Source organism: Tachypleus tridentatus, chromosome 10, assembly GCF_004210375.1.
Source record: "Tachypleus tridentatus isolate NWPU-2018 chromosome 10, ASM421037v1, whole genome shotgun sequence".
Classification (NCBI taxonomy): Eukaryota; Metazoa; Arthropoda; class Merostomata; order Xiphosura; family Limulidae; genus Tachypleus; species Tachypleus tridentatus.
This window is the reverse complement of record NC_134834.1, coordinates 81,936,297-81,957,083: the sequence shown is the minus strand read 5'-3', so window position 1 is coordinate 81,957,083 and position 20,787 is coordinate 81,936,297. Positions and strand designations below refer to the sequence as shown.

Sequence of the window (20,787 nt, the reverse complement as noted above, 5' to 3'; positions counted from 1 at the left end):
ATTTGATCTAAATGTTCCAAGAAGAGAAAAAACTATTTTATTAAGAGAAGAAAACTAGGATGGAAGAAATGCCCACTGTGTAGATATCATAGATAGTTTTTTTTTTCTGTTTTATCAAGGCTCGTTCTTAAGTTTTTTTAATTTATATCTCCATAAAGACCAACTTCTAAAGTCAATTAGCTCCATCCTCAGTTCCAAGGAAGTTGAAATATTTTAAACCTAGCAAATTCTAATCTATTTCATCTGGCTTTATGATAAAGTCAAACATTTTTAAAGCTTGATTCCAACTCCATTTTAGTGGCATGAATGTCGCTTATAAGCATATCCAAATTGGCATAACTAATTTTTTCATGCGTCTTTAGTGAAGGAAAGTATTTGAATGTCCTTTCATGTATATCATCATGAAATAAGCAATTTTGTAAAAACAAAACAAAAAAAACTTTACCTTTCCTCGTAAAGTTTAAGAATAGTATGTTTTTTTTTACTTTGGAGTCGAAAACTAAAATCATTGAAATTATTTGTAATATTTGTTAAGATCTTTTATTGTGAAATCCAATCCTTCTCCTTAAAATGAGGGAAACTCTTGACAAATTCATTAAAAACAAAATTGTATAGTATCGATGCAGGCCAAAAATCTATTCAAAACTTACCTCTGCTTAACTAGTGAACGTCGGTGTACATCAATATATCCTTGTGTTAACATTCTACTTCCTCTTAAAAAAAAAAAACTTTATATGAATTAAGGATGAATGTACGATAATTATATTAGGAATTTTAACCACAACACACATCACATCTTTTAACTGTTTCTAGGATGCTTTTCCACACAAGTTTTCTTCATGAATAATACAGTGAAATGAAAGTACAGGTCTTCCAACTTCTTCTTCTAATAGCTTAACAAAGTCAACATTTTTCCTAACATGGCTTGTGCACTATTTGTTGTCACTGAAAATATTTTTTTCTTCAAACGTTTCCATTTTCAAACTTGAAAAATTCTTGGACTGTGTCCAAGGTGTCAATACTTTTCATAGTGCCGAACATTGGAGGCAGTCCACATAACTCTTCAATTTGTCTTATTATATTAAAATATTATTCCTTTTTAATTTTCGCACAAGACATACACACATAAAACTCCACTTCTTTCATTTGACATAACTGTTAAATAAAAAACAAAACAAAAAAATGACACTCATTTACAATGGAAACAAATTTTCAAATACCTGACTTTTCCCAAAAGAGTATAATTTGTTTAGTTGGTCATAGTTTGCCGATCACTTGTGTAGTCAAAGGAAATCACACTTCTCTTCTTCCAAGTATTAGAGAGAATATCACATATTCTTTCGTGGTTAAACTGACTGGGCGTTACAATTATTTGACTAATTCTGACCAAACTTGGTAGAATTAATATTAACTTTTGATCGTACTTATTGTGAACTACCTACTTATAGCAAAACTAAATATCACCCTGTTAATGAGTATAGCTAATTAGTCTACTTTTCTTGCATTCTTACTTAGGTTGGATCTATTGCGTCTCATAATTATTTGACTGATGTCGACTTAATATGGTTATTAAACTCTGATCAGAGCAGACTACTTTCTCAAAGCAAAACTAAAAACCAGCTTGACAATCAGTATAGTTAAATAGAATATCTTGTTTTTACGCTTATAATGCACTGTTTCATGAGTTGGGTCCCCTTGCTGTGAACGATATTTTTTATTGTAATCCTAATAATAGCTTACAAGGATTGGCTTGAATTTCACGCAAAGCTACACGAGGGCTATCTGCTCTAACCGTCCCTAATTTTTCCGCGTAAGACCAGGTGGGCTGGTTGTCACATTATAAGGTTGAAAAGGCGAGCATGTTTAGTTTGACGGGAATCTGAACCCGCGACCCTCAGATTACGAATCGAGTGCCTTATACCCCTGGCCAGCTGAGGAAATACAGTTATTCCTAAATACATATATTAATCGAACGATGTAAACTAGTTTTCATAATGAAGGAATAGATTAAAAATAGCAAAAATGCAAACTTATGGCATTCAATATACTAAATAATATATTCAATATTATTAATTAAAGCAACAATAAATAGTCAATACTGTATACCATACTTAAGAGCATACAATAGTGAATACTGTATAAACTAGCTGTTAGTTTTTTTTAAGTTTGTCGCAAATTTAACGTTTGTTAAACTAACAGAGTATAAGAAAAGTTCACCCAAGAAACATCTTGTGCCCAAATAAAACCTATTAAACAGCTATACAGTCTAACGTTAGAAGAATGTGGCATCTAATTATTACAGGCACATGCTACTGTCTATGTTTGGAGTCAAATAGCAGGATATTACTAGGAGTGCAACCAAAATGCAGTGTTTACAAAGACACAAAATAATAAATAAGAAGTTATGAATACCTGCATCGTACAATAAATACTAAAATACTGGTTCTGAAATAAAAATGTAAAAGTTTTAAATGATTGAGTGTTACTTTCAACAGCTTACTCTTTCTCATGTTCATAAGTTTTTTGAAATAATGACGTAAATTTCCATTTTTTTTTTCAAGGAAGAAACCTTTTCAAATTTGGCAACGCAAAAGTACAAGTAAAAGAGTAATGCACAAGTCAGAAGAATACAGAAAACTCCACGCTAATATATCCTATGGTCACAGCTCAAACAGTTACTCCATCATAGGTATCATGTGGTATTTTCAGGTAATTTTTCCCCCAAGAGTGCATATGACAGCCCTGAATAATAACAGGACATTAAAATAATATTTGTTATACAATAATTTTGAATTTTATGGTTAAACTAAACCCTTACAAGAAAGAAACTGACCACGAATGTAAAAATATAAATAAACACTTTATTAAAATTACGAACAACATTGTATATGTAGTTAACACAATGGACAGTAGTCACTTTTACTGGAGGACTGAAATCTGAGACTTATTCAGTCTAGCATAGTTTGTTTCACATGGAATTATCTATAAGTCTATTGGTCCTGTCTGGTTAAAAAAGAGTTATATATTTAAAACTATAACATTATACATTCCTCGTAATGACTTATGTTACCCATTTACTTGGTTATTCCAGTTAGAATGTTGTTATCTCTGGATATCACCTGACGTATCAGTGGAGAAACATGCTTGCCCTTTCAGCCGTGGGGGCGTTATAATGTGACGGTCAATCCCACTATTCGTTGGTAAAAGAGTAGCCCAAGAGTTGACGGTTGGGGGGTGATGACTAGCTGCCTTCCCTTTAGTTTTACTCTGCTAAATTATGGACGGCTAGCGCAGATAGCCCTTGTGTAGCTTTGCACAAAATTAAAAAAAAAATAAACTCTACAGGGAAACAAGATGGTAACTCTAGTAAATAACACAGAACAATAGAGAGGTAGAATAAAACGAGCTTTATGACTTTATTGTTTGTTTGTATAAGCACAAAGCTTCACATTAGGCTACCTATGTTCTGCCTAATACGGATAACGAAACCCAGTCTATGATGGTGTACGTTCGCAGACATACCACAAGGGGGGAGAATAACAAGTTAAAGTAAACATACATCTGAATAAATTAAACATTTTGAAAAAAAATCTATATTAATACAAGTAGATAGTAAACGCACAGTATGTTTACACACCAAAATAACAGAAACAGAAACGTAAATAGGTTAAAGAAATTAATATTAAACGTCAAATTAATATATAGTACCAATTCACATATTATAAATCGTGAAAACAAATGTTGAAAACCATGTGTTTCGTATACACACTACAACTAACCATATTTCGAGATGTTTAAAGAAAGATTATGTTGATAATATAATGTTTTTTGAACACCGCAGCAAAATCTGGGAAATTGTTGAACGAAGATGGCAAAATTTTAGAAATGGGCTTAACAACCACATAACTTTATTTCTTTCGTAATTATATTTGATGCCATTTTCTGGACCACAGTTTTTATCTTTGATGCATTATGATATTTCTCTGTACAAGTGTTTTGTTGGTAACAGACCCTTTGCAACGAATAATCATTTCTCAGGAAACTGGCCTTATACGTTTCGTTGTAACATCAGTGAAGTTTGAATAATTTACTTTCAACAGATACACTGTTAGGTTGTTTGTGTTTCCTTATTTCATATTAAATGAGTGACAGGCTTGATAATTTGATGCATTGTTGTAAGTTATATTTTCTGTTTTAATTTAAAATATAAAGTAGTGATGAGAAATTCGCCAAATTAAAATAACTTTATTAATAAACCAAGACAAATACGTTTTGGACAAAAGCCCTTCGTAAGATTACCAGTGGCAATAAAACTGTTAGTATAAGGTTTACGTTTAGAGAACAAATAACACTTGGAAATGTAATTTTTTGTTAACCTGAAGATGACCTAGGAAGGTCGAAATATTCTTTGCTTTGGTTTGTTTGAAACTACTCGAGGGGTATCTGCGTTAGCCGTCCCTAATTTAACAGTGTAAGACTAGAGAAAAGACAACTAGTCATTACCATCCACCGCCTACTCTTGGGCTACTCTTTTACCAATGACCGTAACATTATAACACCCTCACGTCTGAAAGGGCGGGCATATATGATGTAACGAGGATTCGAACCCGCAACCTTCGGATTATGAGTCGGGTACCTTAATCCCCTGGCCGTGCCGGGCCTCGAAACGTTGTTCTCTGCTTTACTAATAAAAGTCTTAATACCTATACCACCTGCTCCCCGCTTGTACAGCGGTAAGTCTCCAGATTTACAACGCTAAAATCAGTGGTTTGATTCCCCTCGGTGGGTTCACCAGATAGTCCCATGTGGCTTTGCTCTAAGAAAACACATACATCTATACCACCCGTTCTGAGGTACAAATAGCACGTGATTTGAAGGCTCGAGAACATGTTCCTGAATCTACAAATGAGTTAAGGAAAGTAACATTATAATATTAAATATATAAATACGGTTAATCGTCTAAGTAAACCAAAAAAAAAAAAAAGGAAATTTAGATCAGAACCTGGCAACAATGTAAAAGAAATGAATTAACACGTCCATCGAGTAATATTGTACAACAACAAAAGGTATATCAATTTAATAGGAGTGAAAAGAAAAGATAACTAAGGTGAATGGGTTTGAAGGGAGAAAGAACACTAACACTTTGAAAAAACCAAGTTATTTATTTATGTAAATTCTCTGATGTTAATAAGTAGCATAAAAACAATTAGTTATTAATCTCCACACCGTACCCAGGAGGTTTTGAAAAGTCCTGGGGTACATGGCTGAATTTAGAAGATTGTTAACTCTATAGAGGGTGCATGGCGTAAAGTTTAACGAAGTTCATAGAAGTAGTCCTAGAACATATAGAAAATTTACGGCGACTTCAAGAACCTAGTAATTTTGGGCTGCATCCACATACGTAAGTAGATTGTTTATAATACGGGTAATCACTAATCAGGAAAGGATCTTACAAGAAGTCATTGAACAATAGAATACGTTACAACAAGATAAATAGAGCTAAAATGAAGTTGTGAGATACACAGTGTCACGTTGACAGTGTGTGTATGTAAATCTGTAGTTGAAACTCCAGAAGTAAGTTTTGTATTTGTTATTTAGGCATATGACAGCTTTTGGAAGTTATTTTAAAACGTTGTACTTATAGTTAGGTCTGCAAATAAACGTCGAATGTAACAAACATTATTTGATTATTCAAGAAATAAATTAAATTTTAATCGTTATGTTAACAGGATTTCGCACTATTCTACCAATTAATACAAAACAACCTATTAAATGATAAAACACATTACAACAATATTAAGCATAACTTGAAGGTGTTTTTCTTTTGCAGATCTTTGTCAGGAAATGATGCCCACCTGTAATTACGAATACATCAGGAAGTGATAGTTTTCTACTATCTTATTCCTGTGGTGTGAAATGAATCAACGAGCAATGGTTAAAAAAAAATGTTTGAAATGCTCATTCAGTTTGTTTCTTTCCTAACACCAAAAATAAAAACATATTCCACATACCAAAACAATTTAAGAGGTTTATAGACATCAGATGATAATGCACGGTTTTCCAGTTGTTACACAAAAAGTTCACATACAGGGTGGCCCGTAAGTTCCTACCCATCCATATGTTATTGTGTTATATTAAATTACGCATGTATTATACATTTGTTTTTTTTTTTTTACAGAGAAATATGGCCGATGTAAGCCCATTTACACTGAAGAACATGGCGTCGCATAATATTATGCAGCGAGAATGAGAGACAGCACATAGATACACTGGATACATAAGATATATGGATGGGAAGGGACTTATGGGCCACCCTGTACCATAGGTGTTAAAAGAAATCTCACGGCTGTTCCATCAGCCATTTGACAAGCATCCCCTTTCCAATTAAAACAAGAATTAGACAAGTTTGGAAGATCGTCGTAATTGAACATTGATTTATATTGGTTTCCTATGATAATGTTGTGTTTGCTTCAAGTTTACTATAGATAATTGAAATATTTTGGGTCTTCAATAAATAATAAAATTACATCAATAGTAGTTAAATATATGGATCTGTAATCGATTAATTTTTAATTTTTCTCATTAATATTTTGAATTTTTTAAATCATCATCATTTCTACCAAGTTTTACTTTGGCAGTCAGATGCTTCCTGCATGGTATGAAAGATGCTCAGAAAATTAACATTCTGTCTAAGTATTTAATTTGTCACATAACAGCGTAGAAAACTAATTGGAACTACGTGTAATTTATTTAGAATTTGAGTTTTTATTTATTTTTGTTTCAAAAATATTTATGTTTCTTTCAAGTACAATTTTGACGTTTGGATATTAGTTTTAAACAGTATCAACTCTATTTAGAAATAACACAGCTGAAGTATAACCACTTATATTTTCCACATTTTATGAATTACTTCTAGTTCATAACATTTTATAAACAATTCTTTATTGTTATGTATTATGATTTATCTCGGATAAGTCTCCGATTTATTATGTTACTTAGGTAACATATTACCATTCCAAACAGCTAGAAATTTGAATGTAAATTTAGAAGCTAATTAAATGTTAATATGTATTACATTTATATATTTGCCAATAAGATTAATAAATACAATTTCTTTCTCAACATAAGTAAATTTTAATATGCAAAACATAAAACAATATAATTTATAGTAACGATTATTACAAATGGCCAATACAAATATTTTACAAATTCACAAACAATATTCAGTCTTTCATCTGGTCTAGAATTGAATAATTTATGAACAGTCCAGGTGGCATAAATTACTTCACTTGACGAAAATGCTAGCTAGCTCTATTCTTGTTTGGCTTAACACAATTTACAAGCTCTTTTTAAACCGACGAAAATGTTTCATGTCCTAGAAGAAATATTAACGTCCAAAGTTAACTCTCTAAAGTTGAACATTTCAAAATGTTCGAAATCTATAAACGTTTCTGGTCAAATTCTGTAGTTTCCCGATTAATAAGCGTTAATCACAATTATAGCTTCGAAGGCTTACAGTATATTGACTGTAGCTGATCAATAATATTCTGTCTGTCTCTTGGCGTGTCGGTTTTGTATACCAATCATGCGAAATTCTCGAACGTTCAACAATGTTCGGAAACACGCTAGCGTTTTTGTAACACAAGTACTGTTGATTTTTACTCTATAGAATCTTCTACAAATTTGGAGAACAGATGGAGCTTGCGCAATACACATCCAACAACATATGACACATGCATAAAATTGAAACAAACGTAAGTATTAAAATAAACTTATAATGGTAAATCCATTACAGTAAGTACACATCGCAGTCCCACAAACAATATAGTTTCTTAATTTTTTTTTTTAATTTTTGTTAAGCACAAAGCTACGTACTTAGCTCTCTATACTGTACCTACTAGGGGTATCCAAATCCAATGTTTAGCATTAATAATAAGCCCCAGGTTTACTGCTAAAAACAAAGTAACATTTTAAAGGCAACAAACCACAAGTACAACAGGAAAAATTAACATTAGAAACAGATTTTATCGATAGAATACTTTCTCTCTTCCAGACCATAGTACATTCAATATCATTTTAAAACAATCAATCGAAAAATAAGTTTTAGAAAACTTTTGTTTGTTTGTTTTGGAATTTCGCACAAAGCTACTCGAGGGCTATCTGTGCTAGCCGTCCCTAATTTAGCAGTGTAAGACGAGAGAGAAGGCAGCTAGTCATCACCACCCACCGCCAACTCTTGGGCTACTGTTTTACCAACGAAAAGTGGGATTGATTGTAACATTATAACGCCTCCACGGCTGGGAAGGCGAGCATGATTGGCGCAATTCAGGCGCGAACCCGCGACCCTCAGATTACGAAGCGCACGCCTTAACGCGCTAGGCCTAGTTTTAGAAAACATAATTACTTTTGCTAACAAAGTTCCAGCTAGCACTCACATAACACAAATACAAGCTTTAGAAACACCAGAATGAAATTATATAATTACTTCGGATAGAGTAAACACCGTAAAATCACTAAACAAAAACAAATCTCTGAGAAAACACATCTTCAACACTTGTTTTAAATAAGGAACAAATCATCTTTTTTGATAGTTAACTAATATTTTTACTTTCATCCAACTTTTTGGATATACCAACAACTTGAAAAAACAGCTTCACTGGTAATGATATAAAAAAATCTGACATATCCTCGTGATATCCCAAAGTTACAGACCAATAATTTAGCCAAAACAATACTAACAGAGAAATTCATGGGTGTCTTGTAATTCTGAAGTATACTTTAATTTTTAAATATGCAGGAGCTGTAACAGTGCTCATAGGTTCAGTAAACAACAGAATATATGTGTGTATAAACATTGTGCTACTTTAGGATTTGAAAAATTAATTCTTCTTTTTTGTTATTGTTGTGCTGAAACCCGAGTGGGAACGTATGTTGTAAGTATTGCTTCTTGCTTTGTCAACTATGAAGATCTTGCTAAATATATATTCATTCTGTAAATAAATATCCTGTACTATTCTTTGTAGTTCAACTGTCACACCCGTCGAGAATTAAACGCTCGTATACAAGATCTGCAAGTTACACGATATCTGTGGATGAAACTTCTACTCTGAGAACAGGCCTGAAGATGCAACGTACATTAAGTTTTCTATTGCCCAGTATTCCCAGTAATAATGTGAACGCTAAAATCAATAGTAATATGGTCAGTAAATTAAATACTTAGAAATAAAATAATTAATCACAAAAAATAACACAACAATAATAACCAAGAACGGAAATATTAAACCGTCATCGACTTCGTGTATTTTAATTTTATGAACAAAGAGAAATATAGTTTTCTCCTATATAACTATCAAAACACTCTTATAGGAGGTCAAATTAACACAATAAACCACTCAATAAATTTTAGTTTTATCCAAAAATAAACCCTATCTATGCTGACCGAGCTGCAGTCTATTACCTCTAGTGATTAAGTTTTTCTTATTACACCACACAAACAGATGAACCAAAGGAAAACTAATCCTTAATCTCATTTTTGCATGAGCGACGCGTAACTTTTTCTTTTTTTTTTTGAGAGGGGGAAACACAGTCACAAAAAGAGTTTATTTTTGTATCATTGGCAAGCCAATGATAAATGTCATACAAGTAATAAGTCGAATGTGTTACATATTAGAATTTGAAATAGCATGAAACTGAGTTAAATAATAATTTCCATTTAGAAGTTGGTTAAATATCGATATGTATTAAATTCATTATATTTGCCAACAAGGTTGATACAATTTCTTAATACAATATACTTTAATATATAATCAATAATACAGTTTATAATAACGGTTATTACAAGTAATAATTTAGATACAAAAGTTTTATAAACTTACAAATAATATTGAATCTTCTATCAGGCCTGTAACTGAGTGGCCAGGCCAAACTTCTGAAACCTGCAGTCTCCCAGTGCTGTTACAAGAGTATTTACAACCTAGTGTTGGCTGTCTTGTAACTGTTTCTTCATTGACCTTCCCTACATTATTGCTTTGCAAAATCTAAACAGCTCATTCAGTTGTGACCCAACATTCCACATGCAAAACTGACACTTCACACCTATCTTTCATAGTAATACCTTAATGGAGCTATCAGTAGAGTAAGTTTCAACATATAAATTTTGTGAGGATGAGGATAGCTCTGCCCATCTATTATATGTAAGTGTATTTTTATTGTAACGTCAGGATGGGTGGTTGGTTTTTACTTGATATTGCTTTTCTTAGCCTTGAACTTCATACAATGGATGTTTCCTCTAGGTCAAATTCTCAATGGAGTGCAAGACATAAATTTAGAACCAGACACTGTATAGCCTGTTCCAGTTACCTGCCTGAAATGCCTCATTAAATAATAAAAATACTCCTTCACTGTACACTTGAATATCAATGCTGTAGCCTTTTTTCCCTCACTCATGGAGAACCATGATAGTGGCTAGAACCTTTCCTTTGTCACATTCTAACTAACACCAGACCAAGGTATCCTTGATATCATAAATGCAGTGTTGAATGCAGTTTCAGGGTCTCTTACACCTAGACAAGTGATAGATCTTGCTCTAAGATGAGATACACTTGGCAGCTCATTCATCAGCTTTGCAAAACCCGAGGCCTTTTTGTGATATGTGGTTATGTTGGTAGTATACTTCCCAGCTTAAATAGTTTCATTACTGCCTCTATGTCCATTCATCTCACCATTTGGTGTCTAACATCTCGTCTGATAACTCCTGCTGGTGAACATCATCCACTAAAGACACCTTCAATATCTTTCAAGTGTTCTTGTGTTACTTTGCCAAGAGCCAGGGTTAGATTACTCTCACCTATTTAAGCTTGAGAAACCTACATAGACTGCCTCAAGATACCACACCACCTCAGCAATCCTCAGTCATCTATATTGCCCCCACATTGGGGTCAACCCTCAGGGGAAGAAATGGACTGTCATCCTATATGCAGTAAGCATCAACTCAGCTGTGGCAATATAAAATTCATGAACTTTTACAGCAACACTAACCTGACAACTTTTCTCCCTCTTGGTCCTTCTAGTTATGCAAACTGCTATTTCCTTGAATACTAAGTCTAATAGTTCACATAAAGAGTAGTACACAGTTAAGCAGAAATAGCAGACTCTACAGTATGATATTTTGCAGTCACAACACCAAAATTTTCTTCTTCATATTCACTTCATGGAATATCAAGGTAAAACAGTTGGGCAGGTCAGCTTAATAACAGGATATTTGCTGAAGACATTAATCATGAAGTTATATCTCTGAGTCAATGTAATAAATACAAAGAGAAACGTGAAAGGAATAACCTTTATCATGTAACAGGTAAAACACAAACACAGTGTGTGCACTTGTTTAATTCATACAAACCAATCTTTTTTTACAGGATTTTCGATGTTCAGTTTATCTGGCTAAATTTATTTACTAGACTGTACAAGAAATAATACACTAATATAAGAAGGTGGATTCATGGTATATTTGTGGACAAAATTATCAAGAAACCAGGTCCAAGTCATTCACAATAAATTATTTCAAACATTCTTGAACCTTTAGTATTAGATGAAGGGAGGGGAGGGGAGCATTTATAACAGTTTCTCTGAAAGGTCTATTTGTGGTGCAAATACATGAAGCTCAGACTAGAGTTGACTTACCAGATCCTAAAATTCGGATTGTTGTAGAAAAAGTGTATGGATTAGTTATAGGAACTAAGGAATATTCCAGGTAAAAAGTAATTATTGGAGCTAATGATCTTAATAATGGGAGACCTGAAGAATTATTAACCAAGTACAAAAGAACATTAAAATATAAGTTAAGAGAAATTCTCTTAAGAGCTTTTCCTTACATCATGTGCAAAGAAGAAACTTCAAATACTAAATGAGATATTTTTGATGATATATCTGAATAAACTGATAAGATTTGTAAAATAGGTTTCAGAGTGGGTGGGTGCAAGTGTGGACTCCAACTAATTAGGTTAGGAAGGTGTTTAAGAAAGCTATAAATTACTTTATTAGATTATTTAACCTAACTTTAAATAATGATAAAGGAACTTCTTAGATGCTAAAAAACTATAACATATGGACCTTAGATATTAGAGGATAAATTAGTTAATATATTATTAATTAATAATATTAAAGTTCTGGAATATAAACTTATTTTCTTTTATACATTCCAAATAGTAGAAGTCTTTGTAATGAGCTTATTGAATATGCATCTTAGATATGACTGGTATCATTCAATATTGTTTAATTAATATTATGAAGACATATTTCAGAGAATTTTAGTTTTTCTATAAAAGTGGTTGAATGAAAGAGGTTGAGGGGATATTTTCCATCTTACAGTTGAGCTGAAGGCATTAGAGATACATGATATCATGCCATTTAAAATAAATGAGGAGAGTTCATTTAAGGTTTCCAAAACACAAAGGGATTGCTTATTGACATTTTTTTATATAGCTCCCTAATAAGAATGCTGATACATACAGGAGAATGTACAAATATATTAGTTATACTACCAACACAAACAAGATGACAGTTTCACTTTTATGGAAACTTCTTCACTCAAAAACTTCAGAATATATTTAAACAACAAAAAAAATATTGATGGCTATTCCTAATAAGGAGAAAATTAGTGAAACTTGGAGCATTTTTCATAGTTCAATAAATATAATAAAATAGAAGGCACATATTCTTAACAAATGTTTAAGTTCCAACAAAAAATAATTTCTTTCCTGGACATATATACAAAAATTAAACTTCTAATAAATGGAATGTGTCAAGTTTAAAGAAACAAAAAATTACTAACAAAATGGTGTCTGATGATAAAGGCACCTATGAAGTGGTACCAATGATAATGCACATTGGGAAGAATAAGATTTGTAATGTTGTCTTCTCTAATAATGTGCTAAATTAGGGACAGCTAGCACAGATAGCTCTCGAGTAGCTTTGCTCAAAATTAAAAAAACAAACTCACCAAAGATTAATAAGTCTGATGCTTGTAAAATTGGTATAATATTCAAGGAGTATAATGGAATTTGATTTCTATAAATAGTAATGATCATTATGCAATTTTTGCAGTAATTTTTAAATCTGTTTTGTGATATACATTACTTATCTTATAAATTTGAAAGGCATCTCAGCCAGTAGTATTTCTAGATTTTCTGATGCACATACTGGGAAGAGCCAATTCTGTTGTGAATATTTCTAAAACAGTTTTGATAATCACATTAAACAGACTGTAAAATGTGGAATGTGATTTAAATTTCTGCATGAGAGGCACTATTGTTGTACAAAATAAAAAAAAATTATTTACAAGCTTTTATTTTTACTGCTGAAAAGAGTAGAGTTACTGATCCTATTTGAATGGGTTTGAAAGAAAATGATGGTTATGACAGCCTTAAACAAAACTTTGATGAAGCTTGATTTGGAGCACCATTTGCAGTTTTTGTCTCCTTTTCAACAACATGTTGGAAAGAGTGCACAGACTGATTTCTGAAATAATCCCTTGTATAATCTAATTTTTACTTTGGAACATTGTGGACTTTCTTTAAACCATAGAAGGAAAAAAAACTTGATTCAAGTACTTTAAATGATTTAACAGTCTTTCTATTAAATGTCTCAGCAGTAGAATAAAGATCTTAGAAATAAAAGCTTGAATATAAAGGGTTTGTTTTGTTTGAATTATTTTAACATTTTATTGGTTAGAAATATTGATATTAAGTTTGTTTACAATTCTGATTTTAAAACAGAAAGCTTTTAACATTAGTGTTTTAGTGTTCTTGTTTCACTGAGGGATGGTTCAATGATTCAGTCCTGTCATTTAAATTATTTTACATTTCAATACACACTCAAACACTACATTTTTTCTCACAGCTTAAATGGTTTAGTAGCCAACCTTTGTATACTTTATAAGTAACTAATTTCATTCTTTTATTAACAGAAACAAAATTGCATAGTGTACTTCAAAGGCTACTATCATTGTAAATTTAAAATTATTATGAATAGAAATCATATTTTCCCTTTTTACCACCATAGCTAAATATTCATTACAGGGCCTTTAGGTTTTATTTGCATTGCCTAGATTATTTTCTCTTTTCTCCAAAATAAATGTATTATGTTTGATTGTTAAACAATTTTGTGAATAAATGTGTTGGTTAATAATTTTGAAATTAAAGATCAGAAGAAATAACTCTAAACTTTATAAACATTTAAATTCCTTTATTTTTACACATTTAATTCATCTAATTAAAATATTCCTATTTTCCAATACAAAAATCTTTAAAAATAACATCCAAGACTTCTTCAGTACAAACATGGCCTGTGATCATGCCCAACTCTATTAAACCTTTTCTTAACTTTTCAGCTTTTATTGCTATATCAGTCTCCTCTTCACTTACATAATCTTTCAAATATTTCTGACACTTAATCAAATGGAAGCGATGGCGGTCCCGAGTAAGAGATGATTTGAATGTTCCAGAATCACCACAGAGGTTTTTAATTTTGTTTTGCAGAAGACTTAGGAAAGCGTTTAAACCATACCCTGTCTTACAAGAAATTAAACAGCATGAAATGACACATTCTTTATCAAGTTTTTCCTTCAGGTTTTCCTTTATTATCTCTTCTGGTAAAAGATCAGACTTGTTTATTGCTACAATTACTTCCGAATTCTTCAAAGGTTCTGCATGCTCACTTCTTAAATTATTTTGACTATCAACATTACCTGTGTCAAATGCAGATAAAAATGCTGGTTTATATATATTATTTACAAGTTCACCTATGTTCCTCTGTTCTATGAGCTCCAAACAATGCTTCACATGTATGATTAAATCAGCTTGCTGCAATCTGTGAAAAGCTCTTTTTACTCCTTCCTGTTCAACCAGGTCTTCAGTTTCCTGAAAACCAGCTGTGTCACAAAACAATACAGGATAACCACCAATGTTTAGAGCTGCTTCAATGACGTCACGAGTTGTTCCTGAACGTGGTGATACAATGGCTACTTCTCTTTGGCAAATTAAATTTAAAAGGCTACTTTTTCCAACATTAGGCTCTCCTACAATAACCACCTTAACACCACTTCGCAAACGCTCTCCACGTCTATTGTCTGCAAGGTGGTTTTGAATTTCATTGAATATAGACTGTACTGATTTTAATGTTACATCCATTATACCATCTTCAATGTTTTCATCCTCACTAAAGTCAATGAATGCTTCAACATGAGCTAAACATGTCTTTAGCCTGTCTTTCCAACCAGAATACAAGTTATATAAGCAACCCTCCATTTGTGAAAGAGCTTGTTGCTGTTGGGCCTCTGTTTCTGCATTTAGAAGGTCTGCCATACCTTCTACTTCAGTTAGATCTAACTTATCATTTAAAAATGCTCTTTTTGTGAACTCACCAGGTTCAGCAGGCCTAGTTTTAGGAAGTTTACCTAAAGCTTGAAGAACAGAAGTAATTACAGCTGTTCCACTATGAACATGTAGCTCACAACAATCTTCTCCTGTGAAACTCTTTGGTTTTGGAAACCATACAACTAAACTTTGATCGAGTATTTTATTATTAACTGGATCAAAAATTTTCTTAAGAAACAACTTACGAGGTTCTGGTATTTTTTTAAACCTTGCAAGACGTTTCAACACCATAATAACCTGAGGTCCAGATACTCTGATAACTGCAACAGCAGCTCTTCCAGGAGGAGTTGACAGTGCATAAATAGTACTTGTGGAACATTTCATCCAATTATGCTGTAAAGTCCATACACTCTGACAAATAATTTTACGTCCATAAATAACACCAGATAAACTTATTCCATGTAAAAAGTAAATCATTTTCAATATTCAGCCAATAGGTCTACAAGTATAAATTAATATTATATCTTTAAACAACTGCTTTTAATGAAACTAAATTACACTTCAACTCGACATTACATTGAATAATGTAAAGAATTATTCAGATAATAACTCATCTTGTCTTATAAAGGCACAGATTCACAAAGATAAGTTTATTAAAATTGTGGAACGTTATTAAAATTATGAATAGAATGATAAAACCTAGTTTTCATTCGCGAAAATAAAATTGGCATATTTTACTGTTTTGGTGACAGGATCTATAATTTTATTCGTCACGTTAACACAAATCTTTAACGTTGTCAGTTTTAAGTTAATATCTCCTAAATTCTTAAGCCAAGTTATTGTTTAAAATTGAAAACAAACTTGAAGTGCGCTTGTCTGTATTTTAACGTGATACCAAAAAAAAGTTAACAAGAATAATTGAAAACCTAGGCCTAACAACACAATCACAAATAAAGTTCAGAATTCCCTCAACGCGAATATATTGTCATACCTGTTGTAGAACTCAGCCAAAAAAAACCAGCACTGAAATATATTCATTGTGCTCTTTTTCACTCTAACCCAAAAGCAAAACAACAAATTTCATCTTGCAGAATATTAACCGGAAAAATAAAAATAATAGTTTCTAATATGCTCCTAATTTATTTTTTTTTATAGAGCAGATTTCTTATCATTCATAATCAAGGAAAATCAGCATAATATACAATCACAAGGCAAATTTAAGAACCAAAGTAAATAAATTAGAAAATTCAGATGATGTTCAGTTCAGAATATCTTATGACTATTTACATACTATTATATAGTGTTCTTTATTGGCCAGATGGTTAGGGCTCTTGATTCGCACTCTGCGAGTCGAGGGTTTGAATTTCTTTCCTCCTAAACATTCTTGCCCTTTTAATAGTAAGATTGTTATAATGTTACATTCAAACCTATTCGTTGGTAAAAAAAAAAAAAAAGTAGCTCAAGAGTCAGCGGAGGGGGCGTGTTGACTAACTGCTTTCCCTCGAGTCTTTCCCTACTAAATTAGAAACGATTTATGAAAATTATGAGAAACGATAGTTTATGTTCCAGTGGAGATTTGGTTGTTTGTAGTTAAGTAGAAAGTAGCACAGTGGACAGTCAGTGCTCTGTCTACCACAGGTATCGAACCACGGTTTATAGTGTGGTAAGTCTGTAGGCATGCTATGAATCCTTGGATTCATCCTGCCTTGTGTCACCTGTACTTGTTGTTGGTGGTGGTGTAATGATGTAAGAAATGTTTTATTGGCACACATTAAGCCCCTCAATATTAATTAAGCATCATTTGCATGTCACAGGTACCTGAGCATTGTTGTTGACAATGCATCCATTTACAGCCATAGTCTACCCATCTTCCATTGGCTACTTCCAGCAGGATAATGCGCCATATCACGAAGCATGCATCGTCTCAAGCCGGTTCCATGAACATGACAGTGAATTCACTGTACTTCAATGGCGTGCGCGATCCTCAGTAAAGTACCTTTGGGATGAGGTGTAACGGGAGGTTCGCAGCATGAATATGGGCCGACAAATCTGCAGGAATTGCTCCTTTCCAGCCCCTTTTGGATCCATGTCGCGAAGAATTCAGGCTGTTTTGGAGGCAAAATGGTGTCCTACTTGGTTCTAGATAGGTTTACCTTATAAAGTGGCCACTGAATGTGTATATTTATGCAGGGAGAGAGAGGATCACAAACAATGAATAATTACAGTTAAATGCTCCAATTACCATTAGGGAAACAAATTATGCACTTATGACAAAATATAAAAAGTAAATTAGTTATATAAAACTAGTATTTTGTATTAATTTTTGAAACAGAGCAGAAAATCTTTTTATATGCAATCATAAGTTTGTAAAAGTGTCGTATCATCATATAATATTGTTTAAACTTCTTGAGTTATTCCTCTGAGGTCGGGCACGTTTTTTGGTTACCATTTGACCTGCTCTGTTTTCACTTAAATCTATACAGTCTTAATAACATTTAGTTCAGAACTTTTTGCAAGCTATTCCACGATTACGAATATCATTGGCCTCTTTTTCTTGCTATGAATCATGAAACTACATTTGCTACTTTCTTGTATTGGCCACTGCCTTTTTAGAATATGATTGACTGCCTAACAGAGTTTATTCCTGAAAGAATTATGTGGTGGTTAAAATATTCTTTTAGATTTTTAGCACCATTGGTTGATATGCTTCCTACACTTTTGCTGTGTACTTACCATGCTTCATTTTAGATCTCTAGTGGATTTTTGTGTATCTTGTAAGCAGGCTCAGACAAGCCATTAAGTAGTTTTGAAAAATGCCAAAGTGATCTATTCTTTCAATACTTAGTGGGTCAGACCTCCTAAAGAAACTACTAAAAACAAGTAAAATAATTAACTATGGGATAGTTACATACGGTTTTCTATGTAAATCCATCAAATAAAAAAATATTTCAAACAACGCATTACGTTACAAAACCCATGGTGTCAGAGTTTTATGTGGGATAAGGATTCTTCTACAGTAGGTGTCTTTAGCTTGTTAGCCATGGATTCGACAATAAACAAAAAACACACACTCCACTCATATGTTTTAAAATAATATATTCAAAACAAGTCAAAGTATGTACAAACATGCTTTATACAAGGGGGTTCGATTCCCTCGGTGAGCTGAGCAGATAGCCTTTGTGGCTTTGCTAAAAGAAAAACACACACACAAACACACGCTTTATACAATGAACATCACAATTTATCTCAAACTCTAAATAATTTTCTTTTGTTGTCAGAAGTCCGCTTAGACTAATTCAATTACTTTATAATCCAATTGACAAGACGAAATATTTTTCTTTACTCTTATCACAAAAGTAGCAGTAAATAATTTACTTATGCTACCCCCGGGTTACCACAGTTGTATCTTGAACTTTAAACAATTGTCTCATTTTCGTCAAAGCCCACACAGACTGGTTTAATTACTTTAGAACACCATTTGACAAGTAATTCGTGATGAGGAGAAACCTACTTAAAGTAAAAATGTATCTCAAGACAGCTGGTATGGGTATTAAAACTTTTATTAAAATAATTTCGCAACTTAAGGATCTCAAAATTACGAGAACCAATACAAATATCAAAACAGAAATAACAGAAAAATCACCCATACTGGACTGTACATTCCCTGGAACTCAACACATAAAGAAACAAAAACTAAACGTGTTAAAAAATTAAATAAAACAGCCAAAAAATATTCTCATCCGATAAAATTAATGATGCAATCAATAAAATAAAACAACATTTCATCAACATCAATAAATTTCCTCAAAAAACAGTCTAAAAATTACACACACACACACACATAGACCAACAACAAACAAATAATAATAAATCAAAAGATACAACAAACTACAAAACCTTATACTGCTGCATACCATATGTTCCAGACATCCAGATTTGAAAAAAACTTATAATAAAATATAGCATTCCACTAGACACCAAATTTATTCAAAACTAGATACAGAACTAAAATCCATATTATGTAAAAACTACATTGACAACGCAACACCAACATTATTTATAAAATACAATGCAACAACTGCCACGACTTCTATAATGAAAAAAAACAACAACAGGAAAATGGAAACCAGATTCAAGAAACAGAAAAAAAACCCACCTTTACACGTTTTTTGAACACTGCCAGTACTTGATGTGATTATGAATTGGTCCATATGTTTGGGGGCAGATCGCTGTCCACTTTGACGCACCGTCTCAGTGCGTATTCTCACTTTCATACATATATCCTCAGCAGATTCTTCCAGGTCTTTCCATGTTGCTTCAGTTCTCATTTCTGAGAGACCAAAGATGACAGATTGTACCAGGTCCTCTGCAGAGGCCAGCTGCAGGTCAGGTGATTGGAGGTGGTTTGATAGCTGTTTTGTCATCAGCAGTAGTTTTCCTATGGCCACTAGACTGGTTATGAATTGCTGATCTAGGAGGATGCATAGGCCCTTTGATTCAGTAGTTCTGTGGACATTGTCTCTTTGATGTTAATTGTTAAGTAACAAGGACGATTGTGTTTTCCATATTTTATGAATATATGTAGGTAACAATATTGTGGGGCTTGGTTCATTGGGGGTTCAAGTCCCCCAATCCCCCCTGGCGCTGCCACTGGCTCTACTTATACAACAATTAAAACCAAAATTAAAACAGCATAAAGGAACACCTTTATACCTACACTATTTAATAACCTAACAAAACAGCAACGCCCTCTACAAACCTGTATCCGTTTACACTCTAGTCCCTAAGATGTGTGTCCAGTTGAAAACTCTCTTTGTTAACCCGAAGACGACCTAAAAAGGTCGAAACATTGTTCTCTACATTACCTTATTAAAAGTTTTAATGCTTATAACAGTCGTCTTGATATACACTCTGACAAGACAAATTATTCTCTTTATCTCCGTTAAATTATGAAACTCACTTTAAAATATCGCTTACTATGGCTAATCACTTACATGCCAACTAACTTCACACTTTCTTTCACTAATTAATTTTCAGACTGAACTGCACTTCTTTCTTCAGTTCATTTCACTTGCACTTGCTTGGTTGCCTATATTTATGTTTGCGCAACTGAGGCCTTCGAACTTTCTCTGAACTACGGGAACGGTGTTATAACAACAATACTCACTTACGGCATTGAAAAAAATACTGATTGTTCGAGTTATTTGGTATCAACAATTGAACCGCACACACAATGTACGAATCTTAGAGTTTTACAGTCAAACTTAACATAACAATCTCCTTTACAAATGTTTAAGACTAAACTGTCATGAAATACGAACTCACAAAATAAATTAAATAATAAGACCTACACTAAACAGTCTTGCATATCCAACAAAAAGCCCCTTCAAGAAAAATATTTCCAATATAATTTTTA

At 32.7% G+C, this 20,787-nt stretch overlaps 1 protein-coding gene across 1 annotated transcript; it reads right to left on the bottom strand.

Annotated features, from left to right (window-relative positions):
- Window positions 1-14,226: 14,226 nt before the first annotated feature.
- Window positions 14,227-16,611, bottom strand: LOC143229712 (5-taurinomethyluridine-[tRNA] synthase subunit GTPB3, mitochondrial). Its single transcript, XM_076462429.1, has one exon. It carries the CDS (start codon window positions 15,846-15,848, stop codon window positions 14,280-14,282), a length of 1,569 nt encoding a protein of 522 aa, XP_076318544.1. The 5' UTR covers window positions 15,849-16,611; the 3' UTR covers window positions 14,227-14,279.
- Window positions 16,612-20,787: the final 4,176 nt, after the last annotated feature.

Excerpts from the sequence above, each read along its gene's own strand:
- LOC143229712 (XM_076462429.1), bottom strand. The coding sequence starts at position 15,848 with ATGATTTACTTTTTACATGGAATAAGTTTATCTGGTGTTATTTATGGA.